Here is a 20,195-nt window from a genome sequence, read left to right as displayed (position 1 = left end):
TACAGAGCACTTTACATATACATTGTACATCAGTCCCTGTCCTCGAGGAGCTTTCAATCTAAGATCCCTAAACTCGCATTCATACATACTAGGGCCAATTTACATAGGAGACAATTGCCCTACCAGAATGTGTTTCGAGGGTGGGAGGAAACCTATGCAGCCACAGGGTAGAACAGGAGTAGGCAACCTCTGCCCTCCAGCTGTTTTGAAACTACAAGTCCCATGAGACATTGCAAGACCCTGACAATACCAGGCATGACTCCTAGAGGCATGATTAAGGAGATTTGTAGTTTCGCCACAGCTGGAGGGCCAAGGTTGCCTACCCCTGGGGTAGAACATGCAAACTGCAGGCAGGGAGTGCTGTGGTCAAATTCGAACCAGCCACCCTTTTGCTGCTAGGCAAAAGTGATAATCATTACACCACTGTGTTGTCCTGTTACTTAGTTTTAAGTTATCGTAACTTGTAACTTACTGAATTTTTTTTGTTGGTAAAATGTATTTGATATATGTTTGAAGGTTATTATAGTAAAATAATATATATATTTTTTTTCTAAAGGAATACTCTCATGAAACAGGCTTTCAAAACAAATGAACTTTTATTATTTATAAAGTGTTACAAATGTAATGTTAAAGCAGCATTAACTGTAATTGTAAACAAAAAGAAAAAATGCCTGTTTCTTGGCTAACTAATCAAACTGAAACACATACGTGTGTGTGTGTGTGTGTGTGTGTGTGTGTGTGTGTGTGTGTGTGTGTGTGTGTGTGTGTGTGTGTGTGTGTGTATACAGTATACCTGTAAAGAACATAGAATACAGAATGTATTAACTTTTTTATCATTTTTACTGGTAATGTTTTTTTTTTTTTTTACGGGATTATGGCGGACAAATCTGACCCCAAATTACACTTTTTGGGGACCAGTGACTTTATTACATTGATGCTATAAAAATGCACTGCTCAATGTATAAATGACACTGGCAGGGAAGGGGTTGACAATAGGGGGCGATTCGATTGAGGGGTTAAGTTTGTTCCCTGGGTATGTTCTAACTGTAGGTGGGATGGGCTACCAGGGACATGACAGATGGCTATTCCCGATCACTGGGAACAGAAGATCGTTTTGCCTCAGTACACTGCAATCGTGGGTCGTCAGCTATCTCCTGTTCAAAAACAGTTGTACACTTACGGCGGTATGCACAGGAGAGCCAAGCAGTTATAGTGTGAACTTTTGAAGATAGATTCCTCACATCTAGCTCAAAAAAGATCTTCTGGAAAAACTTCAAAGGTATATTTTTTCCTTATCAAAATATTTTATTGATTTGGATGAACAAGTAAATACAAGCAATTGTAATAAATAATACAACAGTAATCAAACCATGTTTAACATAAATGGTAGAATTTTAAGGTCCACTAAGTAGCTACTGTTAGGTAGGTTATTTGACCATTTTAGAAAAGAAAAGTAAATTAGTTAATATAACTAAGAATAATTAACTATGATTGAAATAATACTACCATATAGAGCAGGGGTGGGCAATTATTTTTTCGATGGGGCCACATGAGAAACTAAAAATATTTTGGAGGGCCGGGCCAAAAGGCTAAACTCAATACTGCATAAAATCAATTGTATTTCTTTATAAAAAGCAGTAAATATCATTGTTGGAAAACTGGTACGAGTACTTGTTATAGACATGGCACAGGAGGGGGACAGAGGCTGGGGACATGGCACAGGAGGGGGACAGAGGCTGGGGACATGGCACAGGAGGGGGACAGAGGCTGGGGACATGGCACAGGAGGGGGACAGAGGCTGGCGACATGACACAGGAGGGGGGACAGAGGCTGGGGACATGACACAGGAGGGGGACATGGCACAGGAGGGGGACAGAGGCTGGGGACATGGCACAGGAGGGGGACAGAGGCTGGGGACATGGCACAGGAGGGGGACAGAGGCTGGGGACATGGCACAGGAGGGGGACAGAGGCTGGGGACATGGCACAGGAGGGGGACAGAGGCTGGGGACATGGCACAGGAGGGGGGACAGAGGCTGGGGACATGGCACAGGAGGGGGGACAGAGGCTGGGGACATGGCACAGGAGGGGGGGACAGAGGCTGGGGACATGGCACAGGAGGGGGGACAGAGGCTGGGGACATGGCACAGGAGGGGGGACATGGCACAGGAGGGGGGACAGAGGCTGGGGACATGGCACAGGAGGGGGGACAGAGGCTGGGGACATGGCACAGGAGGGGGGACAGAGGCTGGGGACATGGCACAGGAGGGGGGACAGAGGATGGGGACATGGCACAGGAGGGGGGACAGAGGCTGGGGACATGGCACAGGAGGGGGGACAGAGGCTGGGGACATGGCACAGGAGGGGGGACAGAGGCTGGGGACATGGCACAGGAGGGGGACAGAGGCTGGGGACATGGCACAGGAGGGGGACAGAGGCTGGGGACATGGCACAGGAGGGGGACAGAGGCTGGGGACATGGCACAGGAGGGGGACAGAGGCTGGGGACATGACACAGGATGGGGACAGAGGCTGGGGACAGGCAGCCACTGTTTAATCAATAACAATTGATTAAACAGTGGCTGCATGTGATGGCACAGTGGCTGCGTGTGATTGGCACAGTCGCTGCATGTGATTGGCACAGTGGCAACAATTGATTGCACAGTGGCTGCGTGTGATGGGCACAGTGGCTGCGTGTGATTGGCACAGTGGCTGCGTGTGATGGGCACAGTGGCTGCGTGTGATGGGCACAGTGGCTGCGTGTGATGGGCACAGTGGCTGCGTGTGATGGGCACAGTGGCTGCGTGTGATGGGCACAGTGGCTGCGTGTGATGGGCACAGTGGCTGCGTGTGATGGGCACAGTGGCTGCGTGTGATGGGCACAGTGGCTGCGTGTGATGGGCACAGTGGCTGCGTGTGATGGGCACAGTGGCTGCGTGTGATGGGCACAGTGGCTGCGTGTGATGGGCACAGTGGCTGCGTGTTATTGGCACAGTGGCTGCGTGTTATTGGCACAGTGGCTGCGTGTTATTGGCACAGTGGCTGCGTGTTATGGGCACAGTGGCTGCGTGTGATTGGCACAGTGGCTGCGTGTGATTGGCACAGTGGCTGCGTGTAATTGGCACAGTGGCTGCGTGTGATGGGCACAGTGGCTGCGTGTGATGGGCACAGTGGCTGCTTGTGATGGGCACAGTGGCTGCGTGTGAAGGGCACAGTGGCTGCGTGTGATGGGCACAGTGGCTGCGTGTGATGGGCACAGTGGCTGCGTGTGATGGGCACAGTGGCTGCGTGTGATGGGCACAGTGGCTGCGTGTGATGGGCACAGTGGCTGCGTGTGATGGGCACAGTGGCTGCGTGTGATGGGCACAGTGGCTGCGTGTGATTGGCACAGTGGCTGCGTGTGATTGGCACAGTGGCTGTGTTTGGGAACAGTGGCAACAATTGATTGCACAGTGGCTGCGTGTGATTGGCACAGTGGCTGCGTGTGATTGGCACAGTGGCTGCGTGTGATTGGCACAGTGGCTGCGTGTGATTGGCACAGTGGCTGCGTGTGATTGGCACAGTGGCTGCGTGTGATTGGCACTGGCTGCGTGTGATTGGCACAGTGGCTGTGTTTGGGAACAGTGGCAACAATTGATTGCACAGTGGCTGCGTGTGATGGGCACAGTGGCTGCGTGTGATGGGCACAGTGGCTGCGTGTGATGGGCACAGTGGCTGCGTGTGATGGGCACAGTGGCTGCGTGTGATTGGCACAGTGGCTGCGTGTGATTGGCACAGTGGCTGCGTGTGATTGGCACAGTGGCTGCGTGTGATTGGCACAGTGGCTGTGTTTGGGAACAGTGGCAACAATTGATTGCACAGTGGCTGCGTGTGATGGGCACAGTGGCTGCGTGTGATTGGCACAGTGGCTGCGTGTGATTGGCACAGTGGCTGCGTGTGATTGGCACAGTGGCTGCGTGTGATTGGCACAGTGGCTGCGTGTGATTGGCACTGGCTGCGTGTGATTGGCACAGTGGCTGTGTTTGGGAACAGTGGCAACAATTGATTGCACAGTGGCTGCGTGTGATGGGCACAGTGGCTGCGTGTGATGGGCACAGTGGCTGCGTGTGATGGGCACAGTGGCTGCGTGTGATGGGCACAGTGGCTGCGTGTGATGGGCACAGTGGCTGCGTGTGATGGGCACAGTGGCTGCGTGTGAAGGGCACAGTGGCTCCGTGTGAAGGGCACAGTGGCTGCGTGTGATGGGCACAGTGGCTGCGTGTGATGGGCACAGTGGCTGCGTGTGATGGGCACAGTGGCTGCGTGTGATGGGCACAGTGGCTGCGTGTGATGGGCACAGTGGCTGCGTGTGATTGGCACAGTGGCAGCGTGTGATGGGCACAGTGGCTGCGTGTGATGGGCACAGTGGCTGCGTGTGATGGGCACAGTGGCTGCGTGTGATGGGCACAGTGGCTGCGTGTGATGGGCACAGTGGCTGCGTGTGATGGGCACAGTGGCTGCGTGTGATGGGCACAGTGGCTGCGTGTGATGGGCACAGTGGCTGCGTGTGATGGGCACAGTGGCTGCGTGTGATGGGCACAGTGGCTGCGTGTGATGGGCACAGTGGCTGCTTGTGATGGGCACAGTGGCTGCGTGTGATGGGCACAGTGGCTGCGTGTGATGGGCACAGTGGCTGCGTGTGATGGGCACAGTGGCTGCGTGTGATTGGCACAGTGGCTGCGTGTGATTGGCACAGTGGCTGCGTGTGATTGGCACAGTGGCTGCGTGTGATTGGCACAGTGGCTGCGTGTGATTGGCACAGTGGCTGCGTGTGATTGGCACAGTGGCTGCGTGTGATTGGCACAGTGGCTGCGTGTGATTGGCACAGTGGCTGCGTGTGATTGGCACAGTGGCTGCGTGTGATTGGCACAGTGGCTGCGTGTAATTGGCACAGTGGCTGCGTGTGATGGGCACAGTGGCTGCGTGTGATGGGCACAGTGGCTGCTTGTGATGGGCACAGTGGCTGCGTGTGAAGGGCACAGTGGCTGCGTGTGAAGGGCACAGTGGCTGCGTGTGATGGGCACAGTGGCTGCGTGTGATGGGCACAGTGGCTGCGTGTGATGGGCACAGTGGCTGCGTGTGATGGGCACAGTGGCTGCGTGTGATGGGCACAGTGGCTGCGTGTGATGGGCACAGTGGCTGCGTGTGATGGGCACAGTGGCTGCGTGTGATGGGCACAGTGGCTGCGTGTGATGGGCACAGTGGCTGCGTGTGATGGGCACAGTGGCTGCGTGTGATGGGCACAGTGGCTGCGTGTGATGGGCACAGTGGCTGCGTGTGATTGGCACAGTGGCTGCGTGTGATTGGCACAGTGGCTGCGTGTGATTGGCACAGTGGCTGCGTGTGATTGGCACAGTGGCTGTGTTTGGGAACAGTGGCAACAATTGATTGCACAGTGGCTGCGTGTGATGGGAACAGTGGCTGCGTGTGATTGGCACAGTGGCTGCGTGTGATTGGCACAGTGGCTGCGTGTGATTGGCACAGTGGCTGCGTGTGATTGGCACAGTGGCTGCGTGTGATTGGCATAGTGGCTGCGTGTGATTGGCACAGTGGCTGTGTTTGGGAACAGTGGCAACAATTGATTGCACAGTGGCTGCGTGTGATGGGCACAGTGGCTGCGTGTGATGGGCACAGTGGCTGCGTGTGATGGGCACAGTGGCTGCGTGTGATTGGCACAGTGGCTGCGTGTGATTGGCACAGTGGCTGCGTGTGATTGGCACAGTGGCTGCGTGTGATTGGCACAGTGGCTGTGTTTGGGAACAGTGGCAACAATTGATTGCACAGTGGCTGCGTGTGATGGGCACAGTGGCTGCGTGTGATGGGCACAGTGGCTGCGTGTGATGGGCACAGTGGCTGCGTGTGATTGGCACAGTGGCTGCGTGTGATTGGCACAGTGGCTGCGTGTGATTGGCACAGTGGCTGCGTGTGATTGGCACAGTGGCTGCGTGTGATTGGCACAGTGGCTGCGTGTGATTGGCACAGTGGCTGTGTTTGGGAACAGTGGCAACAATTGATTGCACAGTGGCTGCGTGTGATGGGCACAGTGGCTGCGTGTGATGGGCACAGTGGCTGCGTGTGATGGGCACAGTGGCTGCGTGTGATGGGCACAGTGGCTGCGTGTGATGGGCACAGTGGCTGCGTGTGATGGGCACAGTGGCTGCGTGTGAAGGGCACAGTGGCTCCGTGTGAAGGGCACAGTGGCTGCGTGTGATGGGCACAGTGGCTGCGTGTGATGGGCACAGTGGCTGCGTGTGATGGGCACAGTGGCTGCGTGTGATTGGCACAGTGGCTGCGTGTGATGGGCACAGTGGCTGCGTGTGATGGGCACAGTGGCTGCGTGTGATGGGCACAGTGGCTGCGTGTGATGGGCACAGTGGCTGCGTGTGATGGGCACAGTGGCTGCGTGTGATGGGCACAGTGGCTGCGTGTGATGGGCACAGTGGCTGCTTGTGATGGGCACAGTGGCTGCTTGTGATGGGCACAGTGGCTGCGTGTGATGGGCACAGTGGCTGCGTGTGATTGGCACAGTGGCTGCGTGTGATTGGCACAGTGGCTGCGTGTGATTGGCACAGTGGCTGCGTGTGATTGGCACAGTGGCTGCGTGTGATGGGCACAGTGGCTGCGTGTGATGGGCACAGTGGCTGCGTGTGATGGGCACAGTGGCTGCGTGTGATTGGCACAGTGGCTGCGTGTGATTGGCACAGTGGCTGCGTGTGATTGGCACAGTGGCTGTGTTTGGGAACAGTGGCTGCGTGTGATGGGCACAGTGGCTGCGTGTGATGGGCACAGTGGCTGCGTGTGATTGGCACAGTGGCTGCGTGTGATTGGCACAGTGGCTGCGTGTGATTGGCACAGTGGCTGCGTGTGATTGGCACAGTGGCTGTGTTTGGGAACAGTGGCAACAATTGATTGCACAGTGGCTGCGTGTGGTGGCACAAGTGGCTGCATGTGATGGGCACAGTGACCCCTCCCGGCCCTGCCTACTGTTATCACCGCGGCGGGGAACATTACAGACAGCATTCGTTTGAACAGTTGTTTTCCCCGCCGCGCATAGACACTGCCCCTTGGACGGATCTGTCCAATCGCGAGCAAGGGGGAGTGTCTATGTAACTCCCCCTTGCTCGCGATTGGACAGATCCGTCCAAGGGGGAGTGTCTATGCGCGGCGGGGAAAACAGCTGTTCAAACGAACGCTGTCTGTAATGTTCCCCGCCGCGGTGATTAACCGTGGCGGGGGTGGGCCGGATTAAAAGGTCCGCCGGGCCATATACGGCCCGCGGGCCGTAGTTTGCCCAGGTCTGATATAGAGTATTAGCTTGGACCAGAGTTGTTAAATAGAAAAACACTTCATTACTGTTCTGTAAAAGAATAAAAAATAAAGCCATAGATATAGATATAGATATAGATATAGATATACATATAGATTAGCTCAGATCGTATGGCTTCCTGTCTGAGGGTGTAAAAAGCATTATAGTATTCACAACAGAGTAGGGTAGCACCAAGGCTTTGAAAGTTTGAGATTGCAAATCACTTTTACCGGAGAAGGGTTTTCAGCTACCATAGCATGAGAATTGTGTTAAATAAGTGGTAATCCAAGTATTCCAGGTTTTTTCAAAAGCTGGAATTTGATCTCCTTTCTATTGCTAGCATTTTGGCATGAGACATGAAAAAGTTTAGTCTGGATTCAGTCTCAGATTGTTTTTGCTTAGCCACCGCCGCGACGAGTTGGGTAAGGAGTTTAAATTGTCTAATACAGTCCGGTTTTAGATTGAGCAAGGCTGTGGCTGTGTCAGGTTGCTCATTGAGATTAAACATTCTAGAGGCAACTCCAAATATTTTCTTCCAATATATCTGTGCCAATGGGCAGGACCACGATATGTGCAAGTGGGTGCCCGGATCATGGCATGCCTCGAAAGCATTGCGCCATTTGGTGTAAATTAGGCCAACCTGGAAGGGACGAGGTACCAACAAGTTAAAACCTTATAGTTTGTTTCTATCGCCAGGATTTTTGGAGAGGAAGATTTCGTTGCGGACTAAATTTTAGACCAGTCGGCCATATCAAATGTTCTATCCAGGTCCTCCTCCCATTTACAGGCATATGGGGGTTTATCAAGATCAGGGTAAGATGAAATTTGAGAGTATAAAGAAGATATCATACCTCTTGAGTGGGGATCCTTCAGACAGGCTGATTCAAAGTGTGTGGTATGTGACAGGGAGGTAGTAGTACTTGGTAATGGTGCGTAGAATTTTTTGATCTGGAGATATCTAAAGAGTTCGGAATTTGGTAAATTATAGGTGTCGCAAAGGGTTGGAAATGTGAGGAAGGATGTAGAAGATACTGAGTTACTAAGCCATGTAATGTTCAGAGAGGTCCAAACCTTGAATGATTTGGGAAAGGCCCATGCTGGGTAGAACGAGTTTTTGTTGGACAATGATAATAAAGGGTTGTGCGGAGATTGTAGTTGGTGTTTGAATTTGAGTTTGTCCCATAAAGATAGAAAATATTTGGTGATGGGGTTACGCAGGGTTATGTGTTCCTTGGGGAGGAGCCATAACAAATTGGAGATGGAGTGGGTCACATTCTGTGGCTTCTATTATAACCTATAAGGGTATTTCATGAGTAGCATGATATTTAGAAAGGCTGGCAATGTGTGCAGCTCTATGATAATTTTCAATTCGGAAAACCAAGACCTCCTCTGAGTTTTGATAAATGTAGCATGTGAAGTAATCTTGGGTAATAAGACGGGATTGAGATTGGCAAAACTCTAAATAAGTAAAGTCGTTTTGGGAGAACGGAATATGTGTCCATTGCTGTATAAGTTTTGTAATTTGTTTTAGAATTGGGGGGTTATTTACTGCGAAAAGGTCAGAATAGGAGGCTGTTAGGTGAATTCCTAAGTAGGGAATTGATCTCTCAGCCCAAATGCATGAGAGTGAATGTTTAACCGAATCTAATTCTACTTTGGAGAGGGATATATCAAGGGCTCTGGATTTTTTAGGATTTATTAAAAGGCCTGAAATCATTCCAAATTTGAGGATGGGAAGGAGGTTGGGTCCTGAAACTTGTGAGGAGGACAAAAATAGTAATATGTCATCTGCAAATAAACAAAATTTGTTTATCCAGCAGTTTCTATACCTGTGATTGTCGGGTCAGAATGTATTCGTTGGGCTGATGGTTCCACTAAAAGTGCGAATAAAAGGGGGGAAAGCAGGCATCCCTGGCGAGTTCCTCTTTTCTATATTAAATGGACTAGATTTGTAACCTGCATATTTGACGTATGCAATTGGTTTGTTATAGAGTGCCTCAATCTAGGTCAAAAAGTGGGGACCAAAGCCCCATTTTTGTAATGTATAGCGTAGGTAAGGCCATGATACAGAATCGAAAGCCTTTTTTAAATCAAGAGATGGAAAACAGGAGGGTATATGTTGAGCTTTAGCCATTTGTGCTAGTAATACTGCTCGGCAGGCATTATCGTCCGTTTGGCGTGTTTGCATGAAACCCACTTGATCTTTGTGGATTAGTTTCCCAATTATAGTGTTTAATCTTTTGGCTAAGATTTTAGCTAGAATTTTGATATCTAGATTTAAAAGCAAGATTGGGCGGTAATTTGTACATAGTGTCATGTGAGGCAAGTTTGGGGATCATGCAAACAATGGCTGTTAATGTTTCTTGCCTAAAGGACTTTCCTTCCAGCAGTACGTTTAAAGGCTTCAGCTAAGATCGGTGATAGTGTCTGTGAAGGTTCTATAATATAAAGCGGAGTATGCATCTGGACCTGGTCTTTTATTTAGCTTTAGGTCTTTGATGACATTGGTGACATCCTCTGGTGTAATTTTTTCTAAGACATTCTTTTGGTTAAGGGAGAGTTCTGGTAGATTAATGTCGGAGAAGAAAGTGTCTGCTAATTTTTGATTGAATTTAGAGTGTGAAGTATATAGCGAGGTTAAGTGGGAACTAAATCTCTGGACTATTTTGATAGGGTTACTCGTGAAAACTCGTGAAAACATGGACGGACACGGCTCCTTAAGTCTTGACAAGTGGGTTATGTTCCCTGTTTACAGGAGAGGACTAGGCAGAAACATGTTAAATTGTTATATACATGTTACATTAACAGAGTTGAACAGCCCCGCCCAGGGGGCGGTCCCTCCAGACATAACCGTCCTCACTGCAGCTTGCAGCCTCAGTTTCGTTCTGCCTAGCAAAGGAGATGGACGTATGGCTCCCTTTGGGTCCATCGCCTTGAGGAGAAATTTTATTTTATTTTAATTTTTTCTTAAAGAATCTTCTTTCATTGAAAACTCCCATTGGCGGCCATTTTGCCGAAGCCGTGCTCCGAGGACGTTCGGCGGCCATCTTGGCTGACCCCTAGTGCTGAATCCTATGGTACACACAGGTCCCTCGGATGCCGCAGTCTCCTCACAGTATTTTTTCCTCCCCACACACCGTGTGCTGTGGGCGGATTGCGCACTGGGCAGTCTCCTCCTTGGTGAGTCCCCTGGGATACCCCCGACCAGTGCAGCGAAGGGTGAGTTGCCCTGCATAGGGCATTGGAGCTTCTGTAAAACAATGGCATTTTATATATACACACTATGTGTATGTGTTGCTCTATTGGGGTCAGTATCTGGTCCTTCCCCCACCTGGGATCCCACAGATGTTTTTTTTTTTTACTGTTTGTCCTGGACACCTTGGTGCCAGGGTGAGGGACTGCGGACGGGCAGGGGTCAAAGGAGTGACCCCCCTCCCCCCCCCTCTTATCCCCTGGGGAATGCTCTGTCACAATGGAGCCATGGACCAGATACCTGGGGGTGCAGGATAAGGCACTTAGAGGTGCGCTTCTCACTGCCGTACGGGACTCCCTGTAGCTGGATAGTGCAGCTGGGTTTCCGCTGAGGACTTGGTCTTTTTTGGGATCACACAAATCAGACCGCTCTGTGTAGGTTTTCCTTCTGTGCCCTTCCTTGCTAATTTTTAAAATGCGGAATGTGAAAAGCCACTGAGGGCTTTTGTAGTCCCTCACCGCCTGGTGGCTCGGTGCCCGTTGAGGGGAGCCTTTTAAGAGAGTGGGCTTCTCCGGTGGTTGAGCCTCCGGGGGTCGTGTATAGGTGACCACCCCCCTATTGCGGGACACCCCCGCTTGTATGGATTTGACTGAGAAGATCCGAAGTTCTGACCCTTTCCATGTCTATCATGCTGGGGTCTGTCTTGCGGCCTATTGTGGCCACTACTCTGGATCCCAGTCGCTCACTGAGTGAGCATTTTGCACCATACAGTGGAGTAGCGTCGACTCTCTCCCGAAGTTGTTAGGCTAACGGATCTGCGGGTCCAGGGCCCTGTATATGTCTGATGTTTCACTGGATGCCACGCCCTTGATATCCAGGGCTTTGGTTTCTGAGATGGCGCCTTCTCTGGTTGGAATGCTGGTCTGCTGGCCAGGCCTCTAACATACGCCCTGACTGATTTACCCTTTTTGGGTGGGAGACCTTTGGGTCCTCGCTGGATGACAATATCAAGGATGTCACTGGAGAGAAGAGCGCTCTCCTCCCTCAGGCCTCCAGGGGGGAAGGGGCACCGCCGTGGGCCTGGTCCTTCTTTTTCCCACACCAAAGCGTTCTTTTTTCGTTACTCAGGGGCCGCAGGCGAACCTCCTGGGCCGACAAGGGCTCAGCTGGGGGGCTGATCCGTCCCTGGGTGCGTAAGTTAATTGCGCCGGCACCCAAACCCGCCAATGTATGTAGCTTCCTCTGCCCGTCTCTGAAGTGGGGGGTCGCCTTTGCTGTTAACAGCTCGGTGAACCTCCCTGCTCTCCGACAGTGGGTCTGCAAGGTGGTATCTTCAGGGTACTAGATAGGGTCCCTTCCGATCCACCGAACAGTTTTCTTCCCTCGTGTCTCCCTCTCCCGGCTCGGTCTGCCTTTGAGCAGTATGGGACTTGCTAAGCTGCGGTGTGATTTTATCTTTTCCGCAGGACTAGTGGTTTGAGGGATTCTATCCAAATCCGCTCTCGGTCCCGAGGATGGGCATGGTCCATCCGATTTTGGGCTTCAAGGCCTTTGTGAATGATGGGTAGGTCCGCTCGGAATCCATTCGTTCAGTGGGGTAGCCACTTGCAGTTCAGTGCAGAAGGTCATAGGTACGACCCACCATGGGGCTGCTACCTATATAGCTTTTAGCTGCGCTCCATCCGGGGGACTTTCTGGCGTCCTTGGACACTTATCCTGTCCTTGTTGAGGCAGCGAGGCTTTGCCATCGTGGCTACTTAGACAACTTCCTGACTCAGAGGTTGTGTCTGTGGCTTTTCGGACCCTCCGTGAATTCTTGTGGGTGTTAAACATTTGGAGTCGGCCCTGGTTCCGACTCAGTTTGGAGTGCCTACGACTTCCGAACTCCTCGGTGGCGAAGGTCTTTTTTCCCCCCCTGGAGAACTTGCAGACTCTTCAGTCGGTGGTGATTATTGACATCACGCAATCGGTCTCTCCGTTTGCAAGCAAATTCTAGGTCTGTGGGTAGCCTCCTCCGAAGGCGGTACCGTATGCCCAGTTCCACGCTCGTGTTTTTTTCCAGAGGGAAATTCTGTCCAAGTGGTACGAATCTCTGGTCTCTGAATCATCAGATTCAGGTACGCCACCTAGTCAGTGTCTCTCTGAATTGGTGGCTGGGATCCCTGACTTTTCCGTCCAGGAGGTGTTTTTTTTCCTTTCTGTGGAGATTACAACGGACGCCAACCTCTAGGTTTGTGAGGGCACCTGGGGGGTCCGGTCGGCCCAGAGTCGCTGGACTTGAGTGGACCTACGGCCACACAGACCTATATGCGCCCATTCTCGTCGGATCTCGGTAACTACAGGACCTGGGTGGGAGTCGGCCTGGAAATACCCGGTGCCGTAGACCTTGTCTACCGTTACTTGCCTTAGTACTGTGGGCGGTCAGGCTATGCCTCTCCTCGTGGTCGAGGGGGTTGCAAGGTCTTCTGATCTTGATTCAACCTGACAACGCCACGCCAGTGGCTTCGGGCTACCATCAGGTATGCCGGCAGGCGGGCTACTGGAGTCGCCTGATGTTGAACCAGGACAACTGGTCTTGGCACATGGAGTCAACTCCCTTGCAGGAGGTGAGCCTCGCAGGGCATGGATCTTCTAGCCACTCGTCTCAGCCACAGGGGTATCAAGGTTCGTGGCCAGATCTAGCGATCTGGTACAGATGCGCAAGTTGCGCTGGTGGCCCTGTGGGGTCTGTCTCGGCGACTTTATGCCTTTCCCCCATTGTAGTGGCTTCCCCGGCTGCTCCAGAGTGGAGGCTGAGGAATCCGATTATTTTAATAGCTCCAGATCCTGGGTGTGCCGATTTCGGCCGCCTGGTAGCGGAGGTACCCTGGCGGTTGCCAGGGCAGGAGGTCCTTCTGTCTCAAGGTCCCATACTTCCTCCTGTTGTACAGTCACTGACTTGCTCAACAGGGCTATTGGAAGCCAGACTTTAAGGGCCCGGGTCTGTCCGACTCGGTCACCTCAACAATGCTGAGGGCACGGTAGTCTTCTTGGCCCATCTCTTCCCCCATGAGTTTCTTCGGGAATCTTCCTTTTGGAAACATCAGAGAGATTTTCTCTTGACACTATCTCAGAAGTGGCCCCTTAAGTGGCTTTTACCTCTGTTAGAGGGGTTTCTGAGTTGGCACTCTTGTCTTGCAAGCCGCCATGTTTGATCCTTCATAGCCTTAGGTGGTGGTACGTCCGCGACCTTCCCTTCTTCCGAAGGTGGTTTCTGCTTTTTCGCCGGAATAAGGACATTGTTTCTCACATCCTTCTGTCCTCGGCCGCCGCATCCTACGGAGGTTGTCTTTCATACTTTAGGCGTGGTACGCACTTTGCGGGTATACTAGCCTGCTACGGCTCCGTTTCGGAAGATCTGACTCTTCACATTGAATCAATCCGGTTGGTAGTCTCCACCATTCGGGGAGGAGAACTGCTAGCATCATTTGACATCAAGGATGCATATCTGCATGTACCTATTTTCCCCGCTCACCAGAAATCCCTTAGATTCGTAGTAGAGCAACATCATTATCAGTTTGTAGCCTTGCCCTTCAGTCTGGCTATTGCACCCTGGGTTGGCCCCGCTCCTGGCCAGGTTAAGGGCTCGGGGCATAACAGTTAAAGCATACCTGGACAATCTGCTATTGGTGGATCAGTCAGTAGCCCATTTAAACCAGTCTGTGGTCAGCACAGTCAAGTTTCCGGGATACTTGGGTTGGATTCTCAATCTAAAGAAGTCATCCCTGCGACCAGTGAAAAGGCTGGAGTACTAAGGTCTGGTCATAGATACAGACCAGAGGAAAGTTTTTTGTTTTTGTTTTTTTTGCCCCAAGCAAAAGTCGGCGCTATAAAGGAACTGGTGCAGGTGATCAAGATGTAGAAAGATCTTTGCATGAGGTTGTTAGGGAAGATGGTGGCTTCATTCGAAGCCGTTCTGTATGCCAAATTTCATTCAAGACTGTTACAAAACGGTATCCTCTCTGCTTGGAACAAGAATATCCAAGCTCTGGACTTGCCAATGTTTCTGACCCCAGGGGTGTGTCAGAGCCTCAGTTGGTGGTTGATGTCCAGAAATCTGCAGAAAGGGTAGTCTTTCGTTCCTGTTGCCTGGAAGGTGTTAACAGATGCCAGCCTTTCAGGTTGGGGAGCAGTCCTGGGGGAGATGACTGTCCAGGGCAGGTGGACCAAGAAGACTTTGCCCATTAACTTTCTGGAATTTAAGGTGGCACACCTGGCTCTGAAGACATGGTCGCTCAGGTTCCAATATTCCACCCTTCCTTACAAACGCAAAATTTAAAAGTTTGGCTATTGAATCCCACATTCTAAGGAAACAGGCTTTTGGGTTCAGTGCTGTCTACCCTGATTAATGCTAGGATGTCGGCCTCCAGAGTCATATTTGAGTCTAAAAGGCATTTGTGGCTTGGTGCAAATCCAAGGGTTGGCATCCTCAGAAGTATGTCATAAGTAGGATTCTTGCCTTTCTACAGTTGGGTGTAGATGTGAAGCTAGCTTTGAGTACCATCAAGGGTCGGGTCTCGGCCTTGTCTGTTTTGTTTCAAAGACCGCTGGCTATGCATTCTTTGGTCTTGGCTTTTGTACAAGGGGTAACATGGATCAACCAACTAGTTAAGTAACCCTTGTGTCCATGGGACTTGCATTTGGGTCTGTCGGCATTGCAGAAGCAGCCTTTTGAACCTTTACGCCATATTCCCTTGGTCCTTTTGACAATAAGTATCAGAATCGGCTGCTCTTGTAAAGAGCCATATTTGGTTATTCATAAGGACAAAGTATTGTTGCGTCCTCATCCAACCTTTCTACCTAAAGTGGTGTCGGGTTTTCATTTGAACCAAGAATGTGGTTCACCCTTCATTTTTTTTTTTTCCAGAACCTCGTTCAGCGGAAGTCAGTACATACCTTGGATGTAGTGAGCAGTTAAAAATCTACCTGAAGGCAACTGCTCAGATTTGAAAAACTGATGCTTTGTTTATACTGCCAGAAGGCCCTAGGAAGGGGCAGGCAGCGTAGACCTCTACTATCTTCAAGTGGATTCGACAAGTTATTTTTCAGGCTTATGGTTAGAAAGGGAAAGTTACACCTTTTTTTCAAATTGGAGCGCATTCTACCAGAGCAGTTAGTGCTTCATGGGCGGTGCATCATCAAGCCTCTGACTCAGATCTGCAAGGCCGCAACTTGGTCTTCGGTGCATACATTCAATAGATTTTATCAAGTGGATGTAAAAAGGCATGAGGATATCGCCTTTGGGCGCAGTGTGCTGCAGGCAGTGGTATAGGTCTTCAAGTCTGACACCCTGCTTTATTTTGTACCCCTCCCATCAAGGGCATTGCTTTGGGACATAGTAGTTATTAAGCTCTGTGTCCCGTGATGTACAAAAAAGAAAATGTGTTTTTTTTTTTTTATAAAAACTTTTCTGTAATATCCTTTTCTTAGAGTACATCACGGGACACAGCTTCCATCCCTCTTCTTAGGATAGATCTGTGTCCCATCATGTACTCTAAGAAAAGGATTTTACAAGTAAGCTGTTATAAAAAAAATAGTTTTAGGTTTTCAGGGTAGCTCAGGCTAAAAGCATAAATTAGTCCCATAATCATTCTTTCTGATACAAAATGTGCTATTGTGCTATATGAAAAAAATACACTATACCAATATGCTTGTTTTTCCTGCCAATGCAGCATAAATATGGTATATTTTGTTTTTTAAATGTAATACCATAGTGCAAAGTGGGAAGGGCTTTAGGTTACATAAGCTAACGTTGAATGTCCAATATCTCAAAAACAGAACAGTTTGTTTTTATGGTACAAATCGGCACAAACGCAGCACAAAAAAATTTGTATTGTTTTTAAAATGTAATAATGTAGTGCAAAGTGGGAGAGGTTTTATTACCTATAATGCGCAATATCTCTGAAACCATAACGGGAAATGTTTGTTTTTGCAGCACAAATCAACACAGATGCAGTGCAAAGGAATGCTATCTTTGTTTTTAAATTTTAATAACAGTGGGTGCAAAGTGGGCGGGGCTTGATGATGATCTGAATTTGAATTCCAATATTTCAAAAACCAAACTGGCTGAAACATAAATTTTTGTGACACAAAATAGTTTTTAAGCTCAACAGCTGGCGGTCCCTCACCCTGCATCTTGGCTTTGTAGTGACTTAGAAAAATTGTCACTGGTGGCGCACTTTTGTCCCGATTGGCCTCAAATGTATGGGAACTGCCTTGTGCAGACTTTTTAAAGTTCCAAAAGACGTTAAACTCTTCAAAATATACAGCATCAAAACTTGTGCAGTTGCACGTTTTGGCAAACAAATGCGTCCCACAATTTCAGTCAAATGAAAAGATAACTTTTTAACCACTTCAATACAGGGCATTTTGACCCCCTTCCTGCCCAGACCAATTTTTAGTTTTCAGCGCTGTCACACTCTGACTATTTTTTTCCTCAATTTAGACGATACGTATTCTTCTACATATTTTTGGTAAAAAAAATCGCAATAAGTGTATTTGATCGGTTTGCGCAAAAGTTCTAGCATCTACAAAATAGGGAATAGAATTATGGCATTTATTTAAATTTATTTTTTTACTATTTTTACTAGTAATGGCAGCGATCTGCGATTTTTATTGTGACGTGACATTGCGGCATACATATCGGACACTTTTGACACATTTTTTGGGACCATTCACATTTATACAGCGATTAGTGCTATAAAACTGCACTGATTACTGTGTAAATGTGACTGGCAGGGAAGGGGTTAACACTAGGGGGCGAGGAAGGGGTTAATATGTTCCCTAAAGTGTGTTCTAACTGTAGGGGGGACTCACAAGGGGAGGAGACTGATGTGTGTTCCTCTGTACTGGGAATACACATCTGTCTCCTCACCGCTGACGGGACATAGACCTGTGTGTTTAATCGCGGGTGCCGGCGGACATCGCGGCCGCCGGGCACGCGCACCGAGTCCCGAGCAATGCGGCGGGGGCGCGCGCCCCCTAGCCGCTCGCTAATGCAAGGACGTCATATGACATCCACTCTGAGGGAGGGAGGGTTCCCGCCAACGTCATTTTACAATGACTCGGTAGGGAACGTGTTAAGAAATGTAACTCAATTAGAATATGGCAATGCACATTAAGTTTTGTCTAGATTACTCAATATTTTACATTATGTTTGTAAATGCAAAAGATGTGTTAAAAGAATGAAAATTTAAGTAAGGTACTTAAAATATCAAAGTAAATTAATATTTTTATGTTGAAAATTATAAAATGTTTATAGATTTCATCAATGTTCATGTTTTTTTTTAATGTCCAAAATCATGTGCTTATCTAAACTTTTTGACAATGTATTTATCTTTTGTATAATAAATGAATGTTTTTTTTCAACATATATATATTTTTTTCTATTTTCTTGTTGCTTTAAAAACCCCATTCTAGAGGTTATTCTATTTTTTTTTTAAGTTTATAAGGGATGATGGCAACTACATGTTCTACATGAGGCGGCCTAATTTATGTTAAAATTACAAGCCAACATAATCATTTTTTCAGTGTAGCTGAATGTGAATAACTGCTACTAGCTATTTTTAACAAAATGTGTTATTTAATGTGTTTAATCTTTTGAAGGCCACTGGAAAGGCTACATTAGGAAAGAAGATCTCACAGTCATGGAACTGCAAATACATTGAAGGTATTTATGATATGCTAATGCTTTAGGTCTATAAGCATACATTGGAGCCAGATATAGATAAGTGGGTAGAACACATGTCCTTACCTAGGGTGAGAACTTCAACGTGAGGACAGGCTTCATCCTGCGTCATAATCTTAAAGTAAACTTCTGAGAAAAGAAATATAAAAGCTGATGTGTGTCTTATCTGTGATCTTGACCTGGCTTTACTACATAGTAAGTCAGTGACTCCAAACTCCCATGCTTGTTCAGGTTAACATACACAGTGCCAGATTTATAAGGGGGCAAAAGGGACAATTTCAGTTTATCATTAATTTCAGTTTACTTTTTTATTTGACATATAATTAAATTTCTATGGCGAGGGGCTTCATAACTTAAGGTGCCCCAGGCTCCCCAAGGTCTAAATTCGTAACTGAACATACAGAATACTTATTTATTCTGTACCATTGGGTGGATTTACTAAAAGTGAAAATCTTCATACAATAAACTGTGGGGGTTTATTCAATTATCCAGTTATGGATGGATGAAGTAAACAAGGATTTGCTTTTCACTCCTTTAGTAATTCAGCTTTAATGTGTTGGGTTCTACCAGGGGCGGACTGACAACTCATGGGACCCCTGGGCAATAGGAGATCCTGGGGCCCCCTGTTTTCCCCACTAATCACCAATGTAAGGAACATTCTTCCCACTGATCACCAATGTAAGGAACATTCTTCCCACTGATCACCAATGTAAGGAACATTCTTCCCACTGATCACCAATGTAAGGGGCATTCTTAGTGTACAGATGAGTGTTATGGAAAAGCACTGTGTATACATTTCAGTGAGAGATATACACACATAGAAATGTGGCATCGCACTGATTCGCGTTATTCCATTGCCAGCAATTGCTGCTGATTTGCAATGCGATTTGCCATGTCAAATCGCATGGCATATTGCTCCAAATGTGAACCAGGGTGAAGTGCTATTCCCTATATACAACACTGATAACTATACACTGAATGCACTGAGTGGCATTCAATGTACCAGATGTCAGTGTGCACTAGACTAGTGAATAGCACCTGGTAAATAAACACAACACAGGGCAAGAAGGAACACTCAGCAGCAGCATGGCTCTTTTTTCTTATTACAACACTAACTGCTGCTGTATTTGTATTACACTGACCTGCTGTTGCATCCAAGGCAGGTCAGTGTGGGTGCTGTTGGGAAAGGGAAATTCCAACATAACTCTGCTCAGCCTCCACGTGCACTCTGCAGCCTCCAGCTCCTTTACCAGCTGTCCCCCACGGCAGTGACCAATGGCCCCACCCCTCAGCTGAATTCCCCAGGGGGAGAGGTGGCCGGAGCGCCTTTTACTAAAACCATCACTGTACGGAAGACGGCTCACCTCTGATTGATAATCCACCCCAGCCAGCTCTCATATAGCCGCATCAACCGGGATTTAAAGGGGTTTACTGCTTCCTCGGGGGTATCGTTTTTCAGATTTTTTTTTTACTGCCTATTAAAGGGGTGTTCCAGTCATTTTTAATGCTTATTAAAAGTCAGCAGCTATGAAAAGTGTAGCTGCTGGCTTTTAATAAACATACACTCACCTGCTCCACGTTCCAGCATCTTCATTTTAAGTGTGGGCACCCGGCCGTGACAGTTTTCGGCTTCACGGCGGGGCACCCACTGCGCATGCGCGAGCGGTGCTGCGCCCTTCGATTGGACAGGCGATCACCTGGGACCTGTCACATGTCCCAGGCGATCGCCTACAGGGAGGGGCTGCCAAAAGGCGTAAGGACTATTCGCCTTAGCAGCCCCTCGGCAGAAAGAGGAAGTGGGACAGGAAGTCCCACTCCTCCCAAAGCCCCCACTCCCCCCCCCCCCCCCCAAAAATGGCATGCCAAATGTGGCATGTAAGGGGGCGAGGAGTGGATTAAGCGGAAGTTCCACTTTTGATGCGGGCACCTCCAG

At 49.0% G+C, this 20,195-nt stretch overlaps 1 protein-coding gene across 3 annotated transcripts in view; it reads left to right on the top strand.

The window, feature by feature from the left end:
• AK9 (adenylate kinase 9) overlaps positions 1 to 20,195 on the top strand; it is a 209,406-nt gene that overhangs the window by 20,277 nt on the left and 168,934 nt on the right. For all 3 annotated transcript variants that reach the window (XM_040350222.1, XM_040350223.1, XM_040350221.1), the window contains exon 3: positions 18,181 to 18,244. In XM_040350222.1, coding sequence (XP_040206156.1) covers positions 18,181 to 18,244 — 64 coding nt within the window. The remainder of the gene's footprint in view (positions 1 to 18,180; positions 18,245 to 20,195) is intronic.

The sequence above is a fragment of the Rana temporaria genome, chromosome 4, assembly GCF_905171775.1.
Source record: "Rana temporaria chromosome 4, aRanTem1.1, whole genome shotgun sequence".
Taxonomy (NCBI): Eukaryota; Metazoa; Chordata; class Amphibia; order Anura; family Ranidae; genus Rana; species Rana temporaria.
Note: the sequence above shows the minus strand (reverse complement) of the source record. Positions and strands in the feature narration are given on the sequence as shown.